This window comes from Eulemur rufifrons, chromosome 6 (genome assembly GCF_041146395.1).
Source record: "Eulemur rufifrons isolate Redbay chromosome 6, OSU_ERuf_1, whole genome shotgun sequence".
Classification (NCBI taxonomy): domain Eukaryota; kingdom Metazoa; phylum Chordata; class Mammalia; order Primates; family Lemuridae; genus Eulemur; species Eulemur rufifrons.
Genome location: NC_090988.1, coordinates 44621422 through 44645894, shown reverse-complemented (window position 1 = coordinate 44645894; position 24473 = coordinate 44621422). Strand labels below are relative to the sequence as shown.

At 36.5% G+C, this 24473-nt stretch overlaps 1 protein-coding gene across 12 annotated transcripts in view; it reads right to left on the bottom strand.

Moving 5' to 3' along the window:
* DLG2 (discs large MAGUK scaffold protein 2) overlaps nt 1-24473 on the bottom strand; it is a 1100864-nt gene that overhangs the window by 640498 nt on the left and 435893 nt on the right. For 11 of the 12 annotated variants that reach the window (XM_069469139.1, XM_069469143.1, XM_069469135.1 and 8 more), the window contains one exon: nt 20723-20776. The exons of the other annotated variant lie outside the window; for it this stretch is intronic. In XM_069469139.1, the coding sequence (XP_069325240.1) occupies nt 20723-20776 (54 nt within the window). The remainder of the gene's footprint in view (nt 1-20722; nt 20777-24473) is intronic. 12 annotated transcript variants of the gene reach the window in all.

Genomic DNA, 24473 nt, shown 5'->3' with positions numbered 1-24473 from the left:
AAACACTTTATTTGGATAGTCAGTTTATTGCTCAATTTTTATTTAAAATTTTGTTAGACCTCTAACCGATTTTTAACTGGATACTGACATGTTTTTAAGTCCCTTACAGAAATATTTTTGTGCTACTAAGTTACGAGGATAGTATCTATTAATTTTTACTTTGTCATTTCTGTTTGTATGATAACAACAGATTACAGGTTCTCTGCTAATTCAGCTCTTCAGAGCTGTCTGCCAGTGTATCTGAGTATGTATGTGTCTGAGTATTAAACAGGTACCCCCTAACAGTAGGCATAATGTTTTAAGAAAGTTAATTCATTCACACAAGACTGGCCTCACACATTCTAATTCAGGGATCAAAATGTCACACAAATCTCAAACAATGTGAAGGCAGGTCATACACAGATCTCCTATTCAAATAGTACTTTAAACCCCAAATAGATCAATCGAGGATCAACTAAAAATACTATTTCTAATAGCGTACATGTCATACTATCTATAAACTTATTATGCACCAAAAATGTAACTATAATAGGTTTAAGAAAGACTTAAATCACTTTAATATTTTTATCAAAAAATAAATAAAAATTACATTTTTGTTTTTATATCATGCAGTCTATTAATCCTGAGGCAGATAAGGAAATAGCATTTGCTTCAGGGAGTTACAGATACATAACCAAATATGATGTGATCTGTGCAGCAACTGAGTCAAATTCAGAGTGCCTTGGAACACGGAGCAGGGTGTGCTTAGTAGGAGGAGGGGTAAGGCTTCTCAGAGGAGGCAGCGTTTCAGGAGGTACTGCTCTAAAGATGAACCATATTTTGTCAGATGGAGATGAAAGAAAAAGACATTTCCAGTGTAGAGAAGAATAAATGCGAAAGCATGCAGATAGGAAAGATCAGGGAATGGTTATAAAAATAAATTCTGTGTGAATAGAGGGAACAAGGCCCAGGGAGAGAGACACACACACGCTGGATATGAAGGAAGCCAGGCACTGGAGGTCATGAGGGTATGTCACAGATAACTGCAAAGAGAGTTGAACACTTCCATGTTTGTGCCCATTTATCTCTTTTTAATTTTTTAAAATTTTTTATTTTTTTTATTTCAGCATATATAAGTTTAGGTTACATATGTTGCCCTCCCCGCCCGCCCCCCCCCAAATCAGAGCTTCAAGCGTGTCCATCCCCTAGACGGTGTGCATCGCACTCATGTATGTATACACCCATCCCCTCCCCTCCCCACATCTGCCTGACACCTGATTAATGTTATTCCTAAATGTGCTCTTAGGTGATAATCAGTGAAACCAATTTGATGGTGAGTACATGGGGTGCTTATTTTTCCATTACTTCACTTAGTAGAATGGGTTCCAGCTCTATCCAGGAAAATACCAGAGGCGCTATATCACCATTGTTTCTTATAGCTGAGTAGTACTCCATGGTATTCATTATACCACATTTTATTAATCCACTCATGTATTGATGGTGTGTCCATTTATCTCTGACCCATTTATCTCTTTCATCTCAGTGTCTGTAAAAATACAGTTTTTTGTTCATAATAGTTTAGTCTTCACCTACTAAACTATAAATGGCTTGAGGGCAGAAGTCGTCTCATATTGACCACAGTATTCCCAACAGCTAGCTCTGTGCTAGGCAGAGTTGATGTTTTAAAAAAAAATGTATATTGAATGAGTAAAGTATACCTTCTCACACCACAAAATCTGGACTCAAAGCTTGGACTCAAAGGTATGATATGGAAATATTGTAATATTTTATGCTGAATTTAATTAAATCGGGATGACAAATTATTTCATGATTGGTTTCCTCTAAGTATCTGACTCACGTTCTGGTTGCTTTACTGACATGTTGAACTCTCTTATTTCCCTAATGCCCCTAACTATCCATCACCTCCTCGCCCTATCTCCCATCCATTGAACTTGCCTGTTTGGGAAAATGTCCCAGAATTCTTCCATCACATTTTTAGTCAGAGTCAATCATGGCTGTTTTAATTGCATTGGTCATAGACTTATTATGATTCCAAGAGATTAGGGACTAATTGTTTTTGGCACATTAGCCCTTCATACATTCATCTTGGACCTCACTGGCACTTACTCAATTAGTGCTGCGTGTCAACTGCTTAATTGTTACTTATTACCTATAGGGAACGAGACTTTAATCAGAGTTTTGCTCTTTACCATGTATTGTTAATTCATATGTGGTTCATGAATTCATCCAATTCAGGGAAAAAAAATTCCAAGTGGTTCATAGAGATTTGTCTAAGTGATCTTCAGAAACGACACCCACACATTTCCAAATCAAAGCTGTACATTCTAATCCAATATGACACATGAAAGAAAAATGTGTTGTTTGAGCATTAAGTTTGAAACATTTATCATTTTAACAAAGTATAATTTTGTGAGACAAAAATTAAAATTCAGAAACACAGGTAAGGTAATAACCATCTTTAAGAATCCAGTAAAAAAAATTTTAAAGGCCTGCCTGTTAATACTTATGCCCATTTCTGCTCACAGCTTGTAATGAAATCACAGCTGATTGGTGTAGTACATTGGTAAAGCCTGTGGGCTCTTCATTTAGATCACCTGGGTTCAACTCCCACTTCAGTGCTTACAAGCTATGAGCCTTGGCCATATTTTTAACCTTTCTGGGCTTCAGTTTTCTCATGTGTTAAATGAGGTCCAAAATCATATCTCTGTTACAAAGTTGTGGTGAGGATCAAATAAATTATCTAAGGAAAAAAACTACTTGGCACAGTTCCTGCTATATCATATGTACCCATAGATGTTGAAGATTATAATTATACCCTGGTAAGCACTCGAATAACTATGAGACAAAATGATAAAGTGCTATAAGAACAGCCCAGATAAAGCTCTCTGGCCATTCTGTCTTTCAAATTACTTTTTAATGGAAAAGTTATAAACCAGAGAAAGAAGAAAATGATGCTGGCAGGTATCCCTATAATAAAAAAGAGCAAACACAGAGAAAGAAAATCAATGGAGAATTTAAAATGTTCTTTTTGCTTTGCCATCTAACCTCCTGCTTCCAATTTTTTTTTTCCAATATCATGGTATAACTACTTTTAATGAAGAGATGATACCATATTTCTCTTAATCCACATAACCCAAGTGATTCACAGAAATGGAGGTCAATGGTGTCAATATTTCTGATTAATATTTTAATTAAGGCTCAACAACAGCCAGATTCCCAGAGTCGATGTTATATTGTGATATGGAATATAAGAAAGGGAAAGTAGATGCTCTCTTGGAGAGCACTTAGGTGGCCTAGAGCATTTAACATGTTACTTTCTTGAGGTTACAGGAGGACACAATGCCTGACTAGCTCAGATGCAAAGGGAACTACATAAGCAGTTGGCATTTGAGAGTGTAGAGTACTGGTTTAGAGCAGTGCCTCTCCAATTTTGATATGCATTTGAATCATCTCGGGATCTTGTTAAAATGATGATTTGATTCAGTAAGTCTGGGTTGGCCCTGAGTTCCTGCATTTTAAACAAGATCCCAAGTCATGCTGATGCTGCTGGTCTGAGGACTCTTCTTTCAAGTAGCAAGGGTTTAAAGCACAGTTCCTGCCGGAGTTTAAGTTTTGCCTCCTTCCCTTACTAACTACTTGATCTTGGCCATGTTGGTTAACTTTTCCTTGTGTCATATTTGTGTGTGTGTGTGTGCGTGTCAGTAAAATGAGGATAAGAACAATATCTAACTAAAATGATTGTTGTGAGGATTAAATTAACTAATACATATAAAGCTTGTAAAACACCACTCAGTATTGAAAAAGCACTCAACAAACATAAATGATTTTTATGAATAAGTGAGGTTTCCTCATTATGAATATTTAGCCAGTCCACAGAGATGAACATCCCACAATTTAGATAGTGTTTAATTCATCATGATAATTTAAACTATTGATGTCAATAATCACATAAATCTTCACATCTGAATCGTGGCAAGTTATAATTTTTCAAGCCAACAAATTTAAGAGACAGGCTAATTTATGGTTTTCTTGGCAGTAGCCATACCCAGAGGCATGAACCTGTCATGATATGACAACAAACTTCATCTACTATTTTTATGAAGAATGCAACACAAATAAGAACTAAATATGTTTATAAAATAACTAAGATGTATCCAGTAGTAGTCCCAGAGTATTATAAGTAATTTGTTTTCTGTCCCCTCTTTTATTATTCTATCTTTCACAACTATTGTTATATCTCTCTCCCTCAACAATAATTTAAACTCCAGGAGAGAAGGACAATGTTTATTTTGTTCACTGCTCTATCTCAGCTTGCTGCATGATATTGATATACCAGTAATAAAAGTTTGTAACAGTAGAAAATAAATGACTGAATATGTACCTACTTGTCTATTTCATTAATTAATTCAAGAATGCATTGAGTGGGATTTTTTTTCTAGTCATGTTCTAGGTGCTGAGGATTTAGAAATGAATAAGATATGATATATATGTTAAAGGACCTATAGTCTAGTTGGGAGGAAGATATGTGAGAAAAAAATTAAATATAAGGTCAACTTCATATAGGTAGTATAAGAATAAGGAGAGAGCTCATAGAATGGAGTTGGGGGGATAGAGGATTTTAGTTAAAGGAAAAAAATGTAATTTCACAAAAGTGTGAAACAGTGAGACAAACAGGAAACCTTAGCTAGGACATAAACTGAGGAGGATAAATAATCCTGGAAATTAATGGTGGAGACAAAGACAAGGTCCAGATCACAAAGAGAACATGAGTGTCTTCTCTAGCAGGTATTGGTTATAGTGGAAATATGAGAATTGAAAGATAAAAATTAAAAGAATAACCCCCCTCATAAGAGATACTAATAATACTATACAGACAGTGACTGTAGCAAAGATTACCTCCAAATATCTATTCTCTTCTCCTCAGAAATTGTCACCCAGCTAAAAAATTAAATATCTTAGCTTCTCTCATCTAGGCATAGCCATGTGACTGTGTTCAGCCAATGAATGAGTTGATTTTTACATATAACTTCTGTAAGTGTCTTTAAAGGTAGCAAATATGATCTTATTAATGTCTCTTCTTACTGCCTGAAATGTAATGTAATGGTTAGAGCTACAGCAGCCATTTGAACTAGGAGGTGGCCTGGCAAAAAAGCAGACCTGTGCTGGGCTGTTAGAAGAGGTAAGATAGAATGACTCTAGGTCTTAAACTAATGAGGCACTGTCTCAGCCATGGGCTGTCTAGGTTTGAACTTGATTCAGATGAGGAAAAAATCAATTTTTATCACTGATTTTACAATTCTTATTTTGGGATTTGTATACCACTGATCCTAATTCTCAGTGATACAATTACAGAAATGTGGAAAATGCTTCAAGAAGAAAGTGCCATTTGATATAATTACTGAAAGGTGGGTAGGAGATCATCAGGTGGAAAAGAAGAGATAAGGCATTAAATAAGGGACAGCATGTTCATGGAAACCATTAAGGATACAGTGTGTTCAGGAAACTGGGAGAATGGTGTAGTGGGAGTACGGGGTATATTGCGGGAAAGGTCTGAGGGAAGAGAGGGGACAATGATGACAGGTACCCAGGAAAAATATCACACTAAGGAATTTATATTTTATGAGGCAATGGAGGACCATGGAAGATTTTTAGGTAGTAAATTCACAGGAACATAACTGGTTTTTAGAATCATAACTCAGAGAGCTATATGGACTAGAAGAAGGAAAAGCAAAAACAGAGAGGCAAGTTTAGAGGCAACTGCAGAGGTCCCAGGGATAGTTAAAAAGCCTAGACCAAAGGTCTTCACAATGAAGAAGAAGACGGGACAGAGAAAAAAGACATTTAGCAAACATAATATATAAGAATTAGTGACCACATAGATGAAGGAATATAAAGCAGAAGGAAGTTAGAATGACTTCTAGAAATGTAATGTGGCTTGGACAGTTGGTTGATGGTGAGGTTATTCACCAAAATTGGGAATGAAGGAAGCAGGAAGAAAAACAAACAAACAAACAAAAACTCAAATGAAAGATCGGCTATGTGGAATAGGTAGAGAAAATATAGAAGAGAAATACTGAGACACTGAAAGATTTTTCAGTCAGGTTTCTCTTGTATTTAGGTTACAGCTCTAAATAACATCACTTCTGCAGAGAAAGTGTTCTTCTCCAAACTCTCTTTCTAAGGAAGCCACAGCCCTCCCCACCTTTCAAATCACTTTGCTTCATTTTCTTCAGAGCACTTATTACCTTATAGCATCCTTTTATTTTGTTATCTACTTTGATTAGAACGTAAGCTCCACGAGAGTACGAACTTTGTCTTGCTCCCAAAGAATGAGCCAAGGTAATAGTACCTGGCACAAGTACGCATTCAAAGACTTCTGTTATATGAATTGATCACAGTACCTTAGAGGTGTGTGGAATTCAGAGATGTCTATAGACTGATTTTGTATCCCCTCAAAATTCATACATTGAAACTCTACTTCCCAATGCAATGATATTTGGGATTAGAGCCTTGGGATGGGGGGTGGGTAAATAGGTCATGAGGGTGGAGCTCTCCTGGTGGTATTAATGTTCTTATAAAAGACACAGGAGAGAGCTTGCTTCCCACTCTCTGCTCTCCTCCATAGGAGGACATAGCAAGAAGATGGCCATCTACCAACTAGCAAGACAGGCCTCAGCAGAACTGAGCCATGCTGACATCCTGATCTTGAACTTCTCAGTTCAGAACAGTGAGAAATAAATTTCTGTTATTTAAACCGCCTAGTCTGTGGCATTCTGTAATAGCAGTGTGAACTAAGACAGAGATTATAAACAAGGATAAAATATTGAAGAGACCAAAGCCATCATACAGCAGAGCTCCCTCATCTGATCGATGACAAGAAAGCTTAGCTTCAAAAATGCTCATAAATATCTGCTTAAGCTGACACAATCAGTTAACTGGGAGGAGTCAGAGGACCTGAATTCAAGACCAATTTGCTATTAACTAATGACATAAACTTGGGAGTTTCATGACCTCAAAGCATCTTTCACTTTCCTTAGCTATAAAATGATTGTTTCCTTCATGGATATTTTGAGAATAAATTAAAATAACATACATAAAAGTACATTGGTTCAGAACTTTCATCCCATCTGTCCTGGATCATTCTCAGTTTCTTCTTCTTATTTATTACACACAGCGGCATCACTAACAGCACTCTTAAGGTCTCTTCTCAGCCTGAGTTTTAACTTTCACAACAACATGTTTTGTATGCTTGCAAATTTCCTCTGTCTACCACTTCTGGAATGATTTCTGTCTTTGCAGCTCTTCAACCTTTTATTAATGAAGTGTATAACAACACTGTGTTTGACCTGAGCTACTTTTAAGTGTTTCCCTCAGTCTCTTAAATACGTAACTCAGCAAATTATCTCTTATTACAACTACTGAGAGGCAGGGTAACATCATGCTATTCTTATTACATGCCCCTCACTCTCTGCTGTGTGACCTTGGACACATTATTATAATAATCTCTTTGCTTAAAATGTCTCATGTATAAAGTATAGATAAAAATCATATACTACCAAATAGTTCAACAATTATAAGCTATTGTTATTCCTGTAGTTTTATTAAACCATGAATGAAATTGTTCAGATCATTCTCATGCTAGTACTATGAGATAGTTCCACTTTTCCCCTTTTCACCAAATAAAAAACTAAGGTTCACAGAGCTCAAGTAACTTCTTCAAATTAACACAAGAGCCAGTTATATTGGTTGCCATGTCTGTGCTCTTGGCCACAGCAACATAGTTTTCCATTTTAAAGGAGCCAGATCATTTTGCCAGCAAAGACATTTATTAAACCAAATTGGTGTTAAATAAACTTTTCATCATTATCCTTCTTGAAGTAAGTGCAGTAGGCATTCAGAGATAGAGGAAAGCTCAGTGAAGTGGGTTGTCAGGGAAAGCTTCTGGAGGACTTGGGCAGGGTCTTGATATTTGACTATTTCTAATTACATTGAGTCTCAGGTTCTATAATGACCTACCTAAAGGTCAGTCCCAGACTAGCTTTCAACAGTAGCGTGGCCTGCAAATTTCTTTTCTCAGTGTTTTTAGGGACCTTTAGGCCAAACTGCAAAGCACAGTCGATGCCTCCCTTTTTAATCAACCCAATGACAACTCCTAAATGGTGACGTGTCAGCAGAACAACCCTTGAAGGGGTGTTTCATTAACTTGATCATGTCTGAACCCGAGGGCATGTGCTGTGCACAGACAGCTTTGTTAGCAGTGACTGTCTGTTACCAAATTCACAGGAGTCAAGCTCAGTTTATTTCCTCTAATGAGCCCACTAAACCAACCAGCCACTCCACTGGAAGGCCTTTCCAGAATCACAGTGCGTTAGAAAGACTAGATGCTTTGACAGTCCTTAGTGATAATAATAAGCAATACAAGTGCTTGCACTAATTTTATATTTCCATTTCAAATAGATCAAACCCCATCTTATAGCTCCAAGACAGTGGTTCTCAACACTGGTTGCAGCAAAGAATCGCCTGAGGAGGTTTTAAACATCCCAGTGCCTACACCCGGACTCAGATCTATTAAAAATGAAGCTTTAGGCCTGGGTCCAGGCATCAGTATTTTTAAAGCAGGAGGCAATTACGATGTTCAGTCAAGGTTGAGAACCACTGCTTCAGGGGATCAGGAAAAGTATTAGCAATGTGCTTTAAAAACAACAAAAAAGTAAACAAAAATTTCCTTGAGATTGTCTTTCAAGTGATGCTGATTATGATGGACTATTGTTTATTTGTTCCTCTCAGTATGCCGGTTGACCTATCCGGTCCTGTTATTTCATGACAACTTTGCCTTTGTGTGACATCTCATTGGATTGCTATTCTTTTAGTTTTATGCTCCTGAGTTTCTAAAATAAAACACTTCTAGGCAAAGCATCATTTGGGGCAGTTGGTGGAAATCATGATAATCAAAATGCATTTCCATTAAAGCGGTTTGTGAAGCAGCAACTAAGCTTTTTCACCAAAAGAAAAGCTCATGCAAGTTCATCCTGCTCTTCAAATACTCAAATTTGGAGCTTCTAAGTGAGGGAAAATAATTTGGGGCTGTGATATGACACACTTAGAAAACATAACCACTGAAACAAGGTATCTGATTTCCCAGAGAAAAGAAGCTTTAGTCATTCCCTGAAGAATTGGTCCCTAAAAAATATCAGTGTAGAAAAGTCCATTTAAAAGCCCAATAAAATTTAACAGGGCAGAGATAAGATTATAAAATACCCTAAGCATCATATAAAGTTTCTGAAGCTCTAGAAAAATATTTTAGTATTTCTTCTTCTTTTTTTTTTTTTTTTTTTGAAATAGGGATTTTAGCTCAATCCAAATATAATACTCTTACAATTGAGGAAAGATAATATAAAAATGTTAATCCATCACTCTTTATTACTCTGTTTTCATTTCCTTTCCTGATCTGGCTTTTTACTCAACTGTCACTCTTCCTTCATCTTTCTTCTATTTGTTCTTACCCAATCAACCACGATCTTCCTGTTCATCATATGTGACTGCCTATACTTTCTTTCAAAAGTACATTTGAGAAAGAAAAAGGCATTTGTAAAGGATCATGCTTTGAAAGGAGTGGTTATGGATGAGCATGTTAAACTACAAGCTCAGCCAATAAATTGGGTGTCCCACTTTTGGGTGGTCACATGTATCTCGATCCACATGATCACATAGATCAAACTAAAACATAAAACACACACATTTTACCTGATGAGTTAGCTTTTCAAATAAAATTTCACTCTTTATTTAAACAGCTAAGTATGAACAATACAATCAAGCATAACCGTGACAAACATTTATTGAAACCTTACTACGTGTGTGGACCTGAGGTAGATGCTCCCTGGAATTTAAAGATAAACAAAGCATGGCTTTGGCTACTTGGCTACCACCAAGTGATAAGAACTGCTACTAAACAAGGAAGAAAGATATCATAAATACTAATGTGGCACAGTAACCATGGGCATCATTTGTTGATCATTTATTATGAGGCGAAAAATTTCTAAATATTATCTTTAAAGCTTACAATTGGTGATCTTTAAAATTTTTGAGTGTTCCTATCAGTAAAATATTTGTGAGCATGCATCCCCCATATGTACTAGTCCGTATAGTAATTGCATACTTGTACAACTATAATAATACATTGTTTATTGTGAAATATATAAAATGTTGAAATTATAAATGATGAGAAACTATAAAGAAAAGTTCTCCTACTTTCTTCCAGTACTTCATGGATCATCTTTAGCATCCCCTGGGCAAAAGGTCCCCACATTGAGGAATACCACTAAGGATGCTATGTAACAGAGACCAGTGGTTATCATCCAATATTCATTATCCTTTCCTTCCATAGTAATGGGATCTCTAATTTTTATCTGGGCTCAGGATATCATAGAATAAAGATTATATGGTCAATCTTCCTTTGAAGCTAGGAGTGGCTTTGTGTCTAAAATCTAAATCTTCAGAAAATCATGTTTACAACTTCCCAGAGATGCCTTTAAAGGGATAAACCATGCCCAGCTAGCTCAATACTTCTTCCAACATATTCCTTGGCATGTTGTCATGGTGGCAGGCCTCTTGGACTATATGTACAAGGATCACGCTCAAGGGGGATAAAGCAAAAAAAATAAAAGATACTTGGGTCCTTTTAAGACCATGTAGAGAAGAACAGATGCTCCAACTCTAAACAACTCACCTAGGGACTATCATATGTGAGAGAAATATATTTCTGTCTTGCAAAAGCATTGTTATTTTGGTCCCTGTTACAGGGAACTGAACCTGTATCCCAAATAATACACTATGCAAGGTGGTTATTATTATCTCTACTTACAGAGAAGAGAGAAAGGTCAGAGAAATTAATTTCCTAAGAGACCTAGCTAGAATATGGTAGAATCAAAGACCCCAGTCTATCCTCTTTCCACTAAAGCAGGCAGCCTCCTGTGAGTGAAATAGTATGAAATAGAGGAGAAAGGAGACATTAAGGCTGCCTTGAGGTATTGTTGAGGAATTCCTGATGGCAGCGCAGTGTAATAGGATCTAAAAGACAGGAATGGAGAAGAAGGCATTCTGTACTAATGGAATGGGGTGAACGAATATAAGGAGATAAGGAAATAAAGAAAATTCTCAAGAACAGCCTGTGGTCCATTGCTCTTAAATGATCACTATTGTTTTAGTTTTATTTTTTTTTAATATATATGTTTCAGGCTGCCTACTACATAGTAGGTACAGACTACGTCCTAGAGGTACAGTGGTGAAAAAAAAGATGTCTATAATTTCCCAAATGTATGAGAAGATGATACTACTAGCAATGCCTACAGGAAAAAGTCCAAAGTTTATATCAAGCAAACAAGGCCTTCACAGTCAGACTCAACCCTGCCTCTCCAAACTCATATTATGCTACTACTGTATGCTCCAGCTACACAGAACTCAGGACATACGAGTTTTCAGAACTCTGACCTTTGCACATTCAGTTCCTTCTTCTTAGAATGTCTTTTATCTACTCTGCCTGGAAAAGTCTTATTTATTCTTTAAGAGTCAGATAAAATTCTACCTTCCTCTGACTTCTTCAATTAAGATCCCTTCTTGTAACATACCTCCTTATTGCAGTTTCTCCACATCTTTCTTCCCTTCCTCCCTCCCTTTCTCCCTCTCTTTCTTCCTCTGTCCTTTCCTCCCTCCCTCCCTTCCTTCCTTCCTTCCTTCCTTCCTTTTTGCCAGACAGTAAAAATGTGCTGAATTGTAGAGGTACAATGGCGGGAAAGATAAAGCAATATTTTCCTTCACGCTTATAAAGTTTACACCCTGGGGAGGAAGTTTACACCCATTAAAGAAATAGCTGCAATGCAGCATGATAATTTCTTTGAAAGAAAATAAGCCTGCAGTAGAAGCACACAATGGGAGCTCTTCTCACTTTCCTAGAAGAAGCATTATTTAAGCTGAACACTTTAGGATATGCAAGAGAGAACCAGGCAGAGATAAGCAAGGGGTGTTGAATAGCATGTGTTTTCTCCATACATTATCCAGTTTTGTTAAGATATCTTTTCTTCACTAGACTATGAGAGAAAATGAGTGTCCCAAGTGATTAAAAACAAACACAACTAGGATTAAATGCTAGTTCAGATTAACGTTAAACATCTTATCATTGTACTTTCGATGTTTTATTTGGTTGTTTTTGTATGCAGTATTTCCTGCCTAACCTAGAACTGTTTAGGGTCCCTACTATCTTGTAAGAGTGCCTTATAAATTATAAAGCAGTATCTGTCAAACTTCAGTGTGCACAAGAATCATCTCAAGTGCTTGTAAAAATACAGATTCCCCAGCCTCACTCTCAGAGATTCTGACTCTATAGCTCTGAGATGGAGCTGGAGATCTCACAATTCTAATAATTAATCCTGTGAGACCCAGTGTTTCCAGATCACAGATGACACCTTGAGTAGTAATGACTTTGAGAAGCTATACAAAGGTCTTTTCAGGATGATTTTCCCTTTGTTCTTAAACCTTCCCTGCCAGGGTGAGCTCCTTTGAATAAGACTGGCTTCTTTGCCCAGGCATAAGGGGCATGTGTTTTCAGGGGAATCACACCCACAAAAAGGGGACTCTGTTGCTACTTCTACTCACCTATCACATTCTCCTGTTGGAAAACTGTTTTGTTTTCTATTGCCTCCCACTTTAAGTCCAATATGACAGGCCTACAGAAGGGCTTCCTAGTGGATGAGAAGTTATGAGTTGAATAAACAGAAAACTGCCCTCTGCAAGGGTGGTGCAGGGCAGAAAATACTGAAGTAGGTTAGTGAATGAGTAAGTAGGTCAGGTCTTCCATTGATTTTTAAGTTTTTCTTTTAAAAATTCATCCCAGTCTAAATAGGAATTTTATAATTTTACAAAAATAAGACAATGATGAATAAATCACTTAACTTTTATGAAAGTGTTCAGTAATTACTTGCATGCCTCCATGTGTGTCCTATATGAGAGCCTTGAAAGTTAAGCTTTCAAAGGCCATGAGAACAGGGGCCATATCTTCCACATGAGTATACACCACAATTCCTGGAGAGTGTTGACTACTTAAATTTGAATATACTCAAATCTAAAAAGAAGGAAATGAATCTAACTCAAAAAAGTTAGGAGGATAATTTTGATGATTAATTAGGTAATATATGTAAAGAACCTAGAATATAGTGATTCCTTGATAGAAATTAGCTCCCTTATGCCTTTTATTCTTTCTTATGTATTATTTAGAGCAGCTCTTTCCAATGGACCTTTCTGGAATGATAGACATATTCCATACCTGCAATGTTGAATATGGTACCCAATAACCATATTGGCTACTGAGCACTTGAAATGTGGCTAGTGCAACTGAGGAACTGGTTTTATAATTTTATATTATTTTAATTTAATTTTAAATAACTGTGTGACTTGTAATTACTTTCTTGGAAAGCACAGGTCCTGAAACTAGCACAACATAGTAGTTGGTCATTAAGTGTATTCAATTTGTTGAATTAAACTGAGCCTTTTCCTCTACAGATATGCATATGTTTAAGATGAAAAGTGAAAAAAGGCAGCTGTCCCAAAGGCAGGCCAAAAAGTGTGGCAAAAGAACAAAACAGCAGGATCCAAATCAAAAAAGAAGCTTTTGTCTTATTGAGCAGTGCTTCTCAACTTTTAATATGCATACAAATCACACAGGTTCTTGTTAAAAATACAGTTTCTGATTTGGTAGGTGTTGGGTGGGGCCTTAGATTCTATTGCTCACAAGCTCCCAGGTAATAATGCTGGTGCTTGTCCATGGGCTACAGGGAAGACAGATGTAGGTAGGCCATGGACCTACATGACTGCTACTGGCCCTACCCCTGAACTAGCTATGGCTTCTGCATTCCTGTCTCATCAGTTAAAGAATAAGTCAGAGGAATGTTTTATTTTATCATAGGTACACCCCCACCCTATCTTCAATCTTATGATAAACATTTATTAAGTACCTTTTATATATACTAGGAAGAGTACTCTTAACTACTTCTACAAGGCAAAATATTATTATACTTATTTTATATTTAATGAAAGAGGTTTAGATAGATGATTTCACTAAACCAAAACTCACAAAAGTACTAACTGACAGAGGTGGGCTTAGAAGCCAGTTATGCATAAAATCAAAGGTTAATTCCTCTCATTATATTCTCTTGTAACTCAAAGTGTGGTACATAATTGAGAGGTATCAGCATCACCTGGGAATTTATTAGAAATGCAGATTATTGGGCCACGTCCCAAACCTACTGAATCAGAATCTGTATTTTAAGATAATCAACAGTTGACTCATACGCACATCAACATTTGAAAAGCACTGATCTGCTCCACCTCTTGCCTTTTAGAGCAAAGTAGCAAGCAGTTAAAAGTAGGGAATCTGCTGATTATGGCAGCAGAGCAATGGATTTGGATTGGCTAGGTCTTATGCTGGGACAAATATTGATAGCCTTGCCTCTATTGCTAAATTCCTATTGCCTCATGGGCATAATTTAGCCAAAATTAAGCTGTTTTCTGGTAGTAAGAATTTTTTAAAATCTCTGGATAATATTACATTCTCAACAGATAAAAACATCAGCAATATAGTTTTAACATTGTTCATGGTGAAAACTAGAAAAAGAAGAAAACATGTTTGTTGAAGGATAAGTGTACTAAAATCAGCAAAGTCTTCCAAAATACTTACTTACCAATATTTATCACTGCCAGAATGTTTCAAAAAAAAAAAAAAAAAGAAAAAAAGAAAGAAAAAGAAAGAAAAGAAAATGAAAACAAACAAAACAAATGTACTTCTGCTTCCTTTCCCATCACAGCAATTCTGAAAAACTGTCCAATTAAAAGTGAATAGTAGAATAAATCACAAGGGTCTGTTATTGTACATAGTGACTCAAAGAAATTAATGTCTAAATGTCCAGCTCTACAACCAAGTGCTTGGTCATCTCTCTTCTGTAATATGAAAACTTCCTCCTCAGAGAGCTCTTATCCTCAGCTTCCTGCAACTGGAATCAATCAGAAGTGCCATGTAAATGTTTCTTAACAACATCTCTTAGACTCAAGCCCATTCTCTGGCTTCTGAATGAACCTCACCGCTAATTCAATTGTGTCTTTATGTCCCTGAACCCCCAGTATCCTTTCTCTTTGCTTATCACTCACATTGTCAGCCTTTTTGGAGGCCATTTTTTCCCTTTAGATCACTCTCTTGACCTCCTCCCTAGAATTATAGTCGTGTTTGCATCCAGTGGCCTTTCACATTTATAGCACTCTATACAAATATCGCTGATAATATTATAATGATATTACCATTATCTTCAAATAACTTTTACATACATTATCTTCTTGGGAGCCAAATCCAATGAGGACCCTCTCACAGTCTTTGTAATCAACTCTTCCTTCTATTCCTTTTTTCTTCTATCTTCCTCTCTCCCTTACTTTCCTGGGAGGTTTGCTAAGCAACAATCCTGCAACTGCTGGCCTTGTCTCCACTATTATTTTTAGCTCTGGAAACAAAATTTCAGAGAACAAAGTTTCTCATAGAAAAGTAAAGTCATTGCACTGCCAATACTTGCTAGATGTTCCTTTTACTTCTCAATATTTTCCCTTAGACACACTTAATAATACAGACACTCACTCCCTATATCAGTTCAACCGGGTCCCTCCGACAATTTAATCATTTATTGTCATTGACCTATCAATTTTTTAAAGTGCACGATTCCTTCTTTTGTACTTTTTTTTTTAATTATGAAGGGAAATATGTAGATTCATAGCCTTTTTATTTAGGGCCTTGGTGTGGTAAATCAATTTACTGTTTAGCAAATATTCACTCCTTCCTTCACTTTGAACTTGGCAATGTGACTTGTTCTGGCCAATTGGGTGTTAGTGGATGTAACATGAGCAGAGGCTTTAACTGTGCTTGTGTCATGGGCTTGACTTCTTGTGCTTTGGCCATGATGATGTGAATAACATATGATGAATAGCCACTGTCCCACCTCCTGGACCCCAGAATGAAACATATGAAACAGAGATGCCCTAGCCAATCTGGTACAGCAGTCCAGGTTTCTGTAGTTTCACTTTCCACAGTTTCAGTTACTTGTGGTCAATCATGGTCTGCAAATATTAAATAGAAAATTCCAGAAATAAATAATTCATAAGTTTTAAATTGCATGCCATTCTGAGTAGTGTGATGAAATCTCTTACTGTCCAGCTCTGCCTAGCACAGGACGTGAATCATCCCTTTGTCCAGTGTATCCACAATGTCTATGCTGCCGACCTATGAGTCACTTAGTAGCCCTCTTGGTTATCAGATCAACTTTCCCAGTGAGTAATAATGCTGACAATTTGAATATGCCAAATAGAAACCATAGAGTACTTCCTTTAAATGAAAAGGTGAAAGTTCTACACTTAATAAGAGAAAAAAAAATCATATGCTAAGGTTGCTAAGATCTACACTAAGAATAAATCTTTTATCCCTGAAATTGTTTAGAAAGAAAAAGAAACTTCGTGTTAGTTTTGCTGTTGCACCTCAAACTGCAAAACTAAGAAAGTTACAGCCACAGTGTGTGATAAGCGCTTAATAAAGATGGAAAATTCATATATAGATATGCCACTGATTTCATGCTTGTTGGTCACACACCAAAAATTGAATGCCACATAAGGTAACAGTAAATGGTAGACCAAGCTAGCATATCTGTATCTGTAAAATGAGAGGTTTGCATTAATTGACTTGCAAGGGACTTAATAAGATTTAAAACTCATGATTCTCAAGTATGCCACTTCCTACAGTGTATTTCCAGAAAATGGGTCAGAATATTATCAAACTATGAAATGAATACTAGAGAATACTGGGGGGGGGGGGGGGCGGGAAGCATTCTAGAATATCTGTGATTAGTTTTATTTTTCTAAAGCAGGAAGAATGGGATTTATTTGGATGGTGTTTGATACAGAACTTTAATTTAGTGTCTGCTGAAGGGAGAGGAGGGCTCCGTGTCAGTTGGCTGCAGGGTGCCTGCAGGGTAACATGCTATCATTTGATTGAGTCAAGCTTCAGGGAGCTGAGCTTACAAGTCACAAACAGGCTCTAATTACTCTGAGCTCCCCTAAAAACAGAATATTTTCAATACCTGGCATAAAACAATATTCAACATATAATGGGGAAGAACAAAAAGATTGAGAGAAAAATAGAAACTAGAGAATACTGAAATAAGAAAATGTTCTTTTCTCTCTCCTTGCTTCTCCTTGAGTGATTTTAATTTTCATATAGGGATTCCTGCTTTGCATGAGAGGCTGGGCTATGCCACATGTAAGGTCCTACCCAACCCTAAAATACCATGACATCATCCAAACTGAGTTTATTTGAGGCATTGATGCATGAGAACCTTAGTGACCCCTTCATTAATGGCAGAGCTCTAATGTCTCTGAACTCACCTTCTTAAGAAAAGAAGATGTTCCTTTAAATGTCCTTTGTGCTTTCATTAGACACTTGGATAAAAATTCCCTCTGGCCCTAGAAATTTCCTTTAGTGATTCAATTGTCATTTGCATGTGTGCCAAGGAATCATTTCCATAAGAACCATTTATACCTAAAATCAGATTTGCTAATCAGCAAAATTAATACATTTATTTGTAATGGAATTATTTTTATGAGGACTTTAATATATAAGTAAAATTTGTCATTTCAGTAATATTTTTCAAGAATGTTAAAAAGGAAATGTTCTTATGCAACATGACTAAAATGCCCTAGGGAACTCTGAAATCGTTTTTTCATTAAATAGAGCTGAAATTATGTGAACAACTAGAACATGAGAAAGAAAAGAGGAAAACAAAGTATAGAACACTGGGGAATGAGAAAATAGACTGCAAAAGGAACAGTGATTTGTTCAAGGTTACCCAGTGAGTCAGGGACAAAAGGGAGAGTTGGGACTATGCCAAGAACCAAAGCATATCCACATTAATGGCTGCGTGCTAAGTCTGCCATTTTCAATAGATAATGTATTCATATTTCTTCTAAAGATATTCATATTAACCATGCTCTCAAAGTTTAGCATGTGTTATTTCCTAAGTGTTTATTAGAAAAATGATAAATTCATAAACTATTACCAACCAGAAGTTAACAAAACATGATTTCACACTCAAAATCTCTGGCATATGTATTATAATTCCTGTCTTATAGATTAATTTAGGTACAGAAATATTAAGTGAATTGCTCAAGGAACACACTGTGATGAGAACTGGGACATTTTCAAGATACCAAACTGCTCAGCAAATCTCTGTAAAGATCCTAACTATAAAGGAAGCACAAGGTGGGTTGCACTAGGTAGAAAAAGTTGAAGATTTAAAAAAAATAAAACTGTTCAAAGAACTCCAAGTCTGATGCAAAGCTAATATTTAGGAGAATGGGAGCAATTTGATTAATTTGTTATATGTGGCTGATTTTACTAGTTAATTAGTTGGAATATTAATTGAGCATATCTGTACAAGATCCTTAGATCCTATTGATAAATTATGCATGAGGGCATCTCTCAGTTAAGCCATGAGAATCCTAATAGAAGGCTTTGAAATAATATAGATGCACCAAAAGGAAGTGGTCTTATTTACAAAATCAAGCCTCTGTGCTCCATGTCTACTTCTACAAAGCACTGCTCCCCTGGTTTGCCAATGGCTATTATAAGGAGATTTGTTTGGGACATAGGATTTCTTAATATATGCATGGATCCCTATCCTAAGGGCAATGAAGCCTCTGTGACAAGTTAGTCAACCATCCAAATCTATATATAGCAAAGGAGTAAGTAAGTAAACTGTGTTCCCAAACAGAGAGACAGAAAACAAGGGAGGGAGGGAAGAAACAAATAGCATCATGATAGAAATTAAATAAGACCTCAACGCTAAAGCCAGGCTATGTGGATTCAGTTTGGCTCTGCCCCATACTGTGAGTCCTTGAGCAAGTTACTTAACCTTTTTATGATCAGTTTTCCCATCAGTAAAATAGAGTAATTAATAGGTCCTACCTCATACAATTGTTATGAGGATTAAATGAATTAAAATATGTTAAGTGCTTAAAACAGTATTGGGCATACAGTAACCCCAATATAAGTGTTTGATAAGTAAAGGAAGATAGGAAGAGTGAGACATAGAATAGTGGACATAGGTGCCTTTAATATTATTATATTGCTTTGTTTCCCTCTATAGCGACTTACTTTGCACAGCCAGGGCCACTTGATTGCTACTAGTGAGCTTACTCCCATTTCCGGTCAGGCCCCAAACTATTCTTGTTCAGAAAGATTTAGGAAGCCCTAGTTCAGTAGTTCAGGTGACTCAGCATGAAGTCAAGCTTGCTGTTATTCTTGTCCTGACCCTGTGTCCCAGTTTTAGTCAATGTTCTTATAATCAAGTCCCAGCCTTGTACTCCAGTTCCAGCACTTGGTTCCCCTGTGGCTGAGGGCCGGCTGGCTTGCAGAACCAGCTCAGGACCTCCAGTGCCTTTGTGGTAGCCATTTCTCAAAAGGCAACCTATAGACTAGGCACGCTTTGTTTGACATACAGAGTGTTTGAACTTACAAAAATTAGTTGTCTGTATTTAGAAATTGCAAACATGTACATAAAAATTCAAATATCTAACTTCTCTTGAAAAACTGGATGATCTGGAAACACTGGGCTCCAAGTGGCAGCTGCCCCCGTGGAGGGCCATGTGCTTTCTATTCCACACAGTCCCCACTCCACCTGCTCCATTTGGTTCTGTGATTTGCTTGGTTCATGTAGGCATTTGAGGTTGGGGTCCAAGACTGAGAATAACTAGTATTTACCAAGCACTTACTCTGTGTCAGGTATTTTTCTAAGCACTTCACATGCTTTACTCAATTTAATCAAAGGCCGGGAATCTGTTTGTTCTTGTCTGTTATCCCTGCAGCCCTTCTTCTCTGTTTCATACGCGCTGTCTGCATGGATCAGTGGCTGTCCTGTCCTCCTTGATCACTATCCTCTACTCATCGGCTAGGGCCCACACACAAAGCCTTGCTGGATCTCCATGCTGTCTGTCAACCACTCACCCACATTGTGGCCTATTGCCAAGTCTCTAAACATCCCTGCCCAGCCAGACTCTATCCTCAAGAACTTTGGCTGTAACTGTTTTGTAGATACAGAATCTTAGGCTTCATTGATCTGCCTGATCCTATTATCTCATGCTCCTTGCTTTTATAAAACCATATATTTCATTATATATAGTTAGACATTATTCTCACAAAACATTTGTTCCAATTCTTATTAGAAGCCCAATAAAATGCATCAAAATATTTATTGATCACTTACTTTATGTTCTAGGTTCTGTCACAGAAATTGATGAGTATTCCTTTATTTAGTAAGAAACCCAAAGAAGTTTGCCCATGTCTGCTACTAGCAACTCATGTCTTTCCAGTGAACCTCCTAGCAAACTAATATTATTTGAACAGAATTGCCAATTTTTTTTGTGATTATGGGCCCTTGTGCTTTACAAAACATGAATGAAAGAGGGAAATATTTGTATGACTAAACCAAGATTTACCAAATATCAAAAGAAAATTCACAAAACCAATTCTACACATCATTTCATAAGATTATGTAGATTGGGTGAAACTAAATATGTATTGAATTTTAAATTCAACTGATTAAGTTCTACCATAGTTTTTAAAGAAAGACTTAATAAAAATGTTACTTACATAAGGAATTGTGTCCAAAGTATCTGTGTTGACAATTATAGGAGCAGGACTGGCCTAAAAAAGAGAAGTGGAAAAAATTTTTAAATAACAAATAGTGTATTCTGACACAGATTCTGTTAACGTATTTAACAAAGCTCAACAAGCATTTCTTGAGGATCTATATAACACTGTTTGAAGTGTTAGGGGGATAAATGAAATGGCTCAGAGTTCCTGTACCTTCCCCCACTTCAATTATTTGTTTGCCACATTAACCACATAAAGAAAGGAAGTAAGCATTCACAGTATTTACATTCATTTTCTCTTAAATTCTACACAACAGTGTAGGAGGTGAGGATTTGTGCTGTGCGTGAGAAAAGGATTTCTAATGAATTTGGTGAGTGTTAAAATTTGTAACATTTATTTATAAAATGACTTTGCTAAAGAAACTTGATTTATCTTTCAAGGAAGTAAAATTAAACCTAAACCAATATTCACAGCTATTTTCTTTAAACTGCCTTTTGAGAGTATGCAAGATTCAATGCAAAAAGAGTTCACTTATCAATACATATGTTTACTTATTATGCATGCTGTAGCATATCTCTTCTTTGTCATTTATGCACCTCTAATCATATACCTTAGAAATCCTTAGATAGAAAATTAAAAATCAGTCAAAGATGGCAGAAAATCATATTGGATACGCTAAACTCTCTTTCTTAAAAAAAGTGTATATCATTTGCAGCAATTCCCTTTAAAGTTAGTGGGGATCTGTGTAAAACTGATATAGAAGTGCTAGGAGCCAAGTCATTAGAAAATAAAAGATTGTAATCTCTATTTGCATCATCAGTCTGACTTCATTAATATCGAGTAGACCTATATTTTTTAGTTTCTAGAATTTTCACAGCAACTCTCCCTTTATCCCCCAAAGGATCTTTAATCTTTGTCCCAAATTACAGATTTCATTTAGATAAAGGAAATACTTTCATCATGATTAATTGAAAGCTGTTCTATACGACATGGTGGTTTTGGAAAGTGCTCAACTTTTGAGACATTTCATTTGCTGTGCCCTCTGGAATTAACAGAGTTAACAGCCTTTTAATGTCAATCTGTGCCTGAGGAATCCTAATCAAATGATAAAACAAATGGCAATCCAGCAGGTTTTACAAAACAAAATTCCATGTCTTAACCAAAACACTGGGCATGGTAAACATAAACCTGGCCTCCATATCTACACAGTGGATCAACTAGTTATTCATGGTATATTCAGGATTCTTAAGGGGAAGTATCTTGTGGGTAAATGGGGCTTTGGAAAAAGACATTTTTCACTGGATCCCACACAAAAAAACGCTTGTTAAGAGGCCTGTGGTACAGTGAAAAGGATATGAGGTTTGGAGTCAGAAGACATGGGCTGAAGGTTGGCTGAGCAACTTCCTGATCTCATGATTTGGAGGCTCAGCAACTGCCTGGTGGTATGATCTAAGGGCAAGTGCACAATCCCTCTCTGATTCATTTTCCTTCTTGTAGAAGGGGATTAGTAGTAACAACTTTCCGAAAAGGTTGAAGATAAAATGAGGTGATACATTTGAATGTACTTTGTAAACTGCGAATTTCAGTATTAATGTTAAGTATGATAAGATAGAGTACTGTAAAGATATATTGTTGGATGGTTTGTGAACTGTTTATAACCCCAGAGATCTCAATGCTATGTTAGTGGCTATAATTGCACTCAAAAGGCCTGATTAGGTCATGTGTTCTAAGACCTTTCACATCAAAGGCAATAAAAAAAATGATTACCATTTATTAAATATATGTTGCCATTTATTAAGTGTGGATAAACATATGCATATGTATCCTTATTTAATCTCCACAAAACCATACTGATGATGCATTATTATCACTGTTCCTATGTTACAGATGAGAAAACTTGAGGCTCAGAGAAAATGAGAACTGAGATTTGAACATTGGCCTTTCTGATGTCAAAATTTATTTTTTCCCCATTAAGCTGCTCCATGAGCCCAGGATCTAGGAGGTTCTATCACAAGAGTCCTGGAGGGACATGAGAGCCTACACTAGGACATCACAGGAGACCCAGACAAAGCAAAGACCACCCTGAAGGCAAGAGATGTCTCAGGATGTTGCAAGCAATCTGGTAAAATCTTAATATATATATTTTATTTTATTTTTAATGTTTTTAGTTTTGATGACATCTTTCCTATGCTTTTTGTTTGGTTCCCATGACTCACAAAAGTGTACTTTATCTCCATGACTGGACCAAAAACTCTCTGAGTATCACACCCAATACTTGTATTTCCCCCGATTATTTACTATAGCTTTGGTCAATAAATATGTATTGATTTTATTTGGAACTTTTGTGCCATTTTTTACTTTTCTTTTTGAGGTTATATGAATGTGTTATGGGAATGAATTTTATACAGAATCCCATTTCCTATGCAATGCCATTTAAAACTTTTATATGTTTATGTGCTATTTCCCATTTTCTCTATGCAAATTTGGTCTTTTCAATAAGACTCTATGTTTAAAAATTGACAAAAATTGTGTACTTCTCTAGAATTTTCCACAGCACTTGGGTACATGGAAGGAGATCAATAAATACTTAGGAATTATTGGCTAAATGTAGTGATGAAGTATAGATGAGGGTGTAAAGGAAAGTACTATATCTCTGTAAGCTTTGTAGAGCGTTTCTAAGATAACCCCAAAATCTATATGTTACCAACAAAACCGTGACTATTTTTCCAATATCCAGTATCATCTTCTTTCTTTATTTGGTCACTATTACTTAAGTAAATTCAGCTTTTATAAAATGGTAATTAATAATTTCATATCTGCCAGATGTGGAGTCTGTGAATCTTGAAGTAACAGATCTATGTTATCTGGAGGCTAGGTTATGTGAAAAGCTCTTTACTCCTTCTTGGTGCTAAAAAAAAAATCCAGAAGCCACAATTAATACCTCCATCTCTAAAAGTCAATAAAAATGCATGAACAAACAGAATGTGTGGACTGTGTGAACACATACATATATCACATATATCTGACATTGACAACTCCCTGTTGTGAGTGTCAAGGAGATGCCATGGTGGGTCTTCTGAACAACACACTACCCCACCGTACTGCTACACCAGGTTCTCTGAAGACTCTCCCATTGCTCTGCTCCCGGACTTTCACAGATCATTCTGGACTGTTTTAACAGTAGTTTCTTGGAATCTTTTAGGCACTCAACAACACATACATCAGCAGAGAACAAAAATTCAAAGTGGTAATAACAGTGTAGTTACCAACCAGGCATGGCCCAAGAGTGTGTTCTTCTTATCAGTTGATAAATCCAGATCTTCCCTTAGCTTAGCCTGGAGCCTCTCTCTTTGTTGACTTTTGCAATTAGGAGAGGCCATGCCTAGTAGTTTGATCTAGTTTGGTTTCTGAGTCTTAAAAACCAATTTCCCAGTTACTTTGATGGTTTCCTCCAAGCTTTTTCTCCACACTCCACACTGCCCAAAAATGCCTTCTCTGTTCATATTGGATATCCTTTTTAATTGGAGCCCTAAATCACACTGGTGACTCAGCAGATTCCACTCTCCTCCTTTAATATGATTATTTTCATTTGCTAGAAAAAGATTCATAACAAATCTGAAAAAAATCTCCTTTTAATCAGAAGGTTCAAGGCTTGTCTTTATGTTAATCTAGGCAATGATTTTTGAAACTATAAAGTATTAAGAAAATCAATCTTTCTTTGGTGAACCATACTATTAGAGGCAAATGG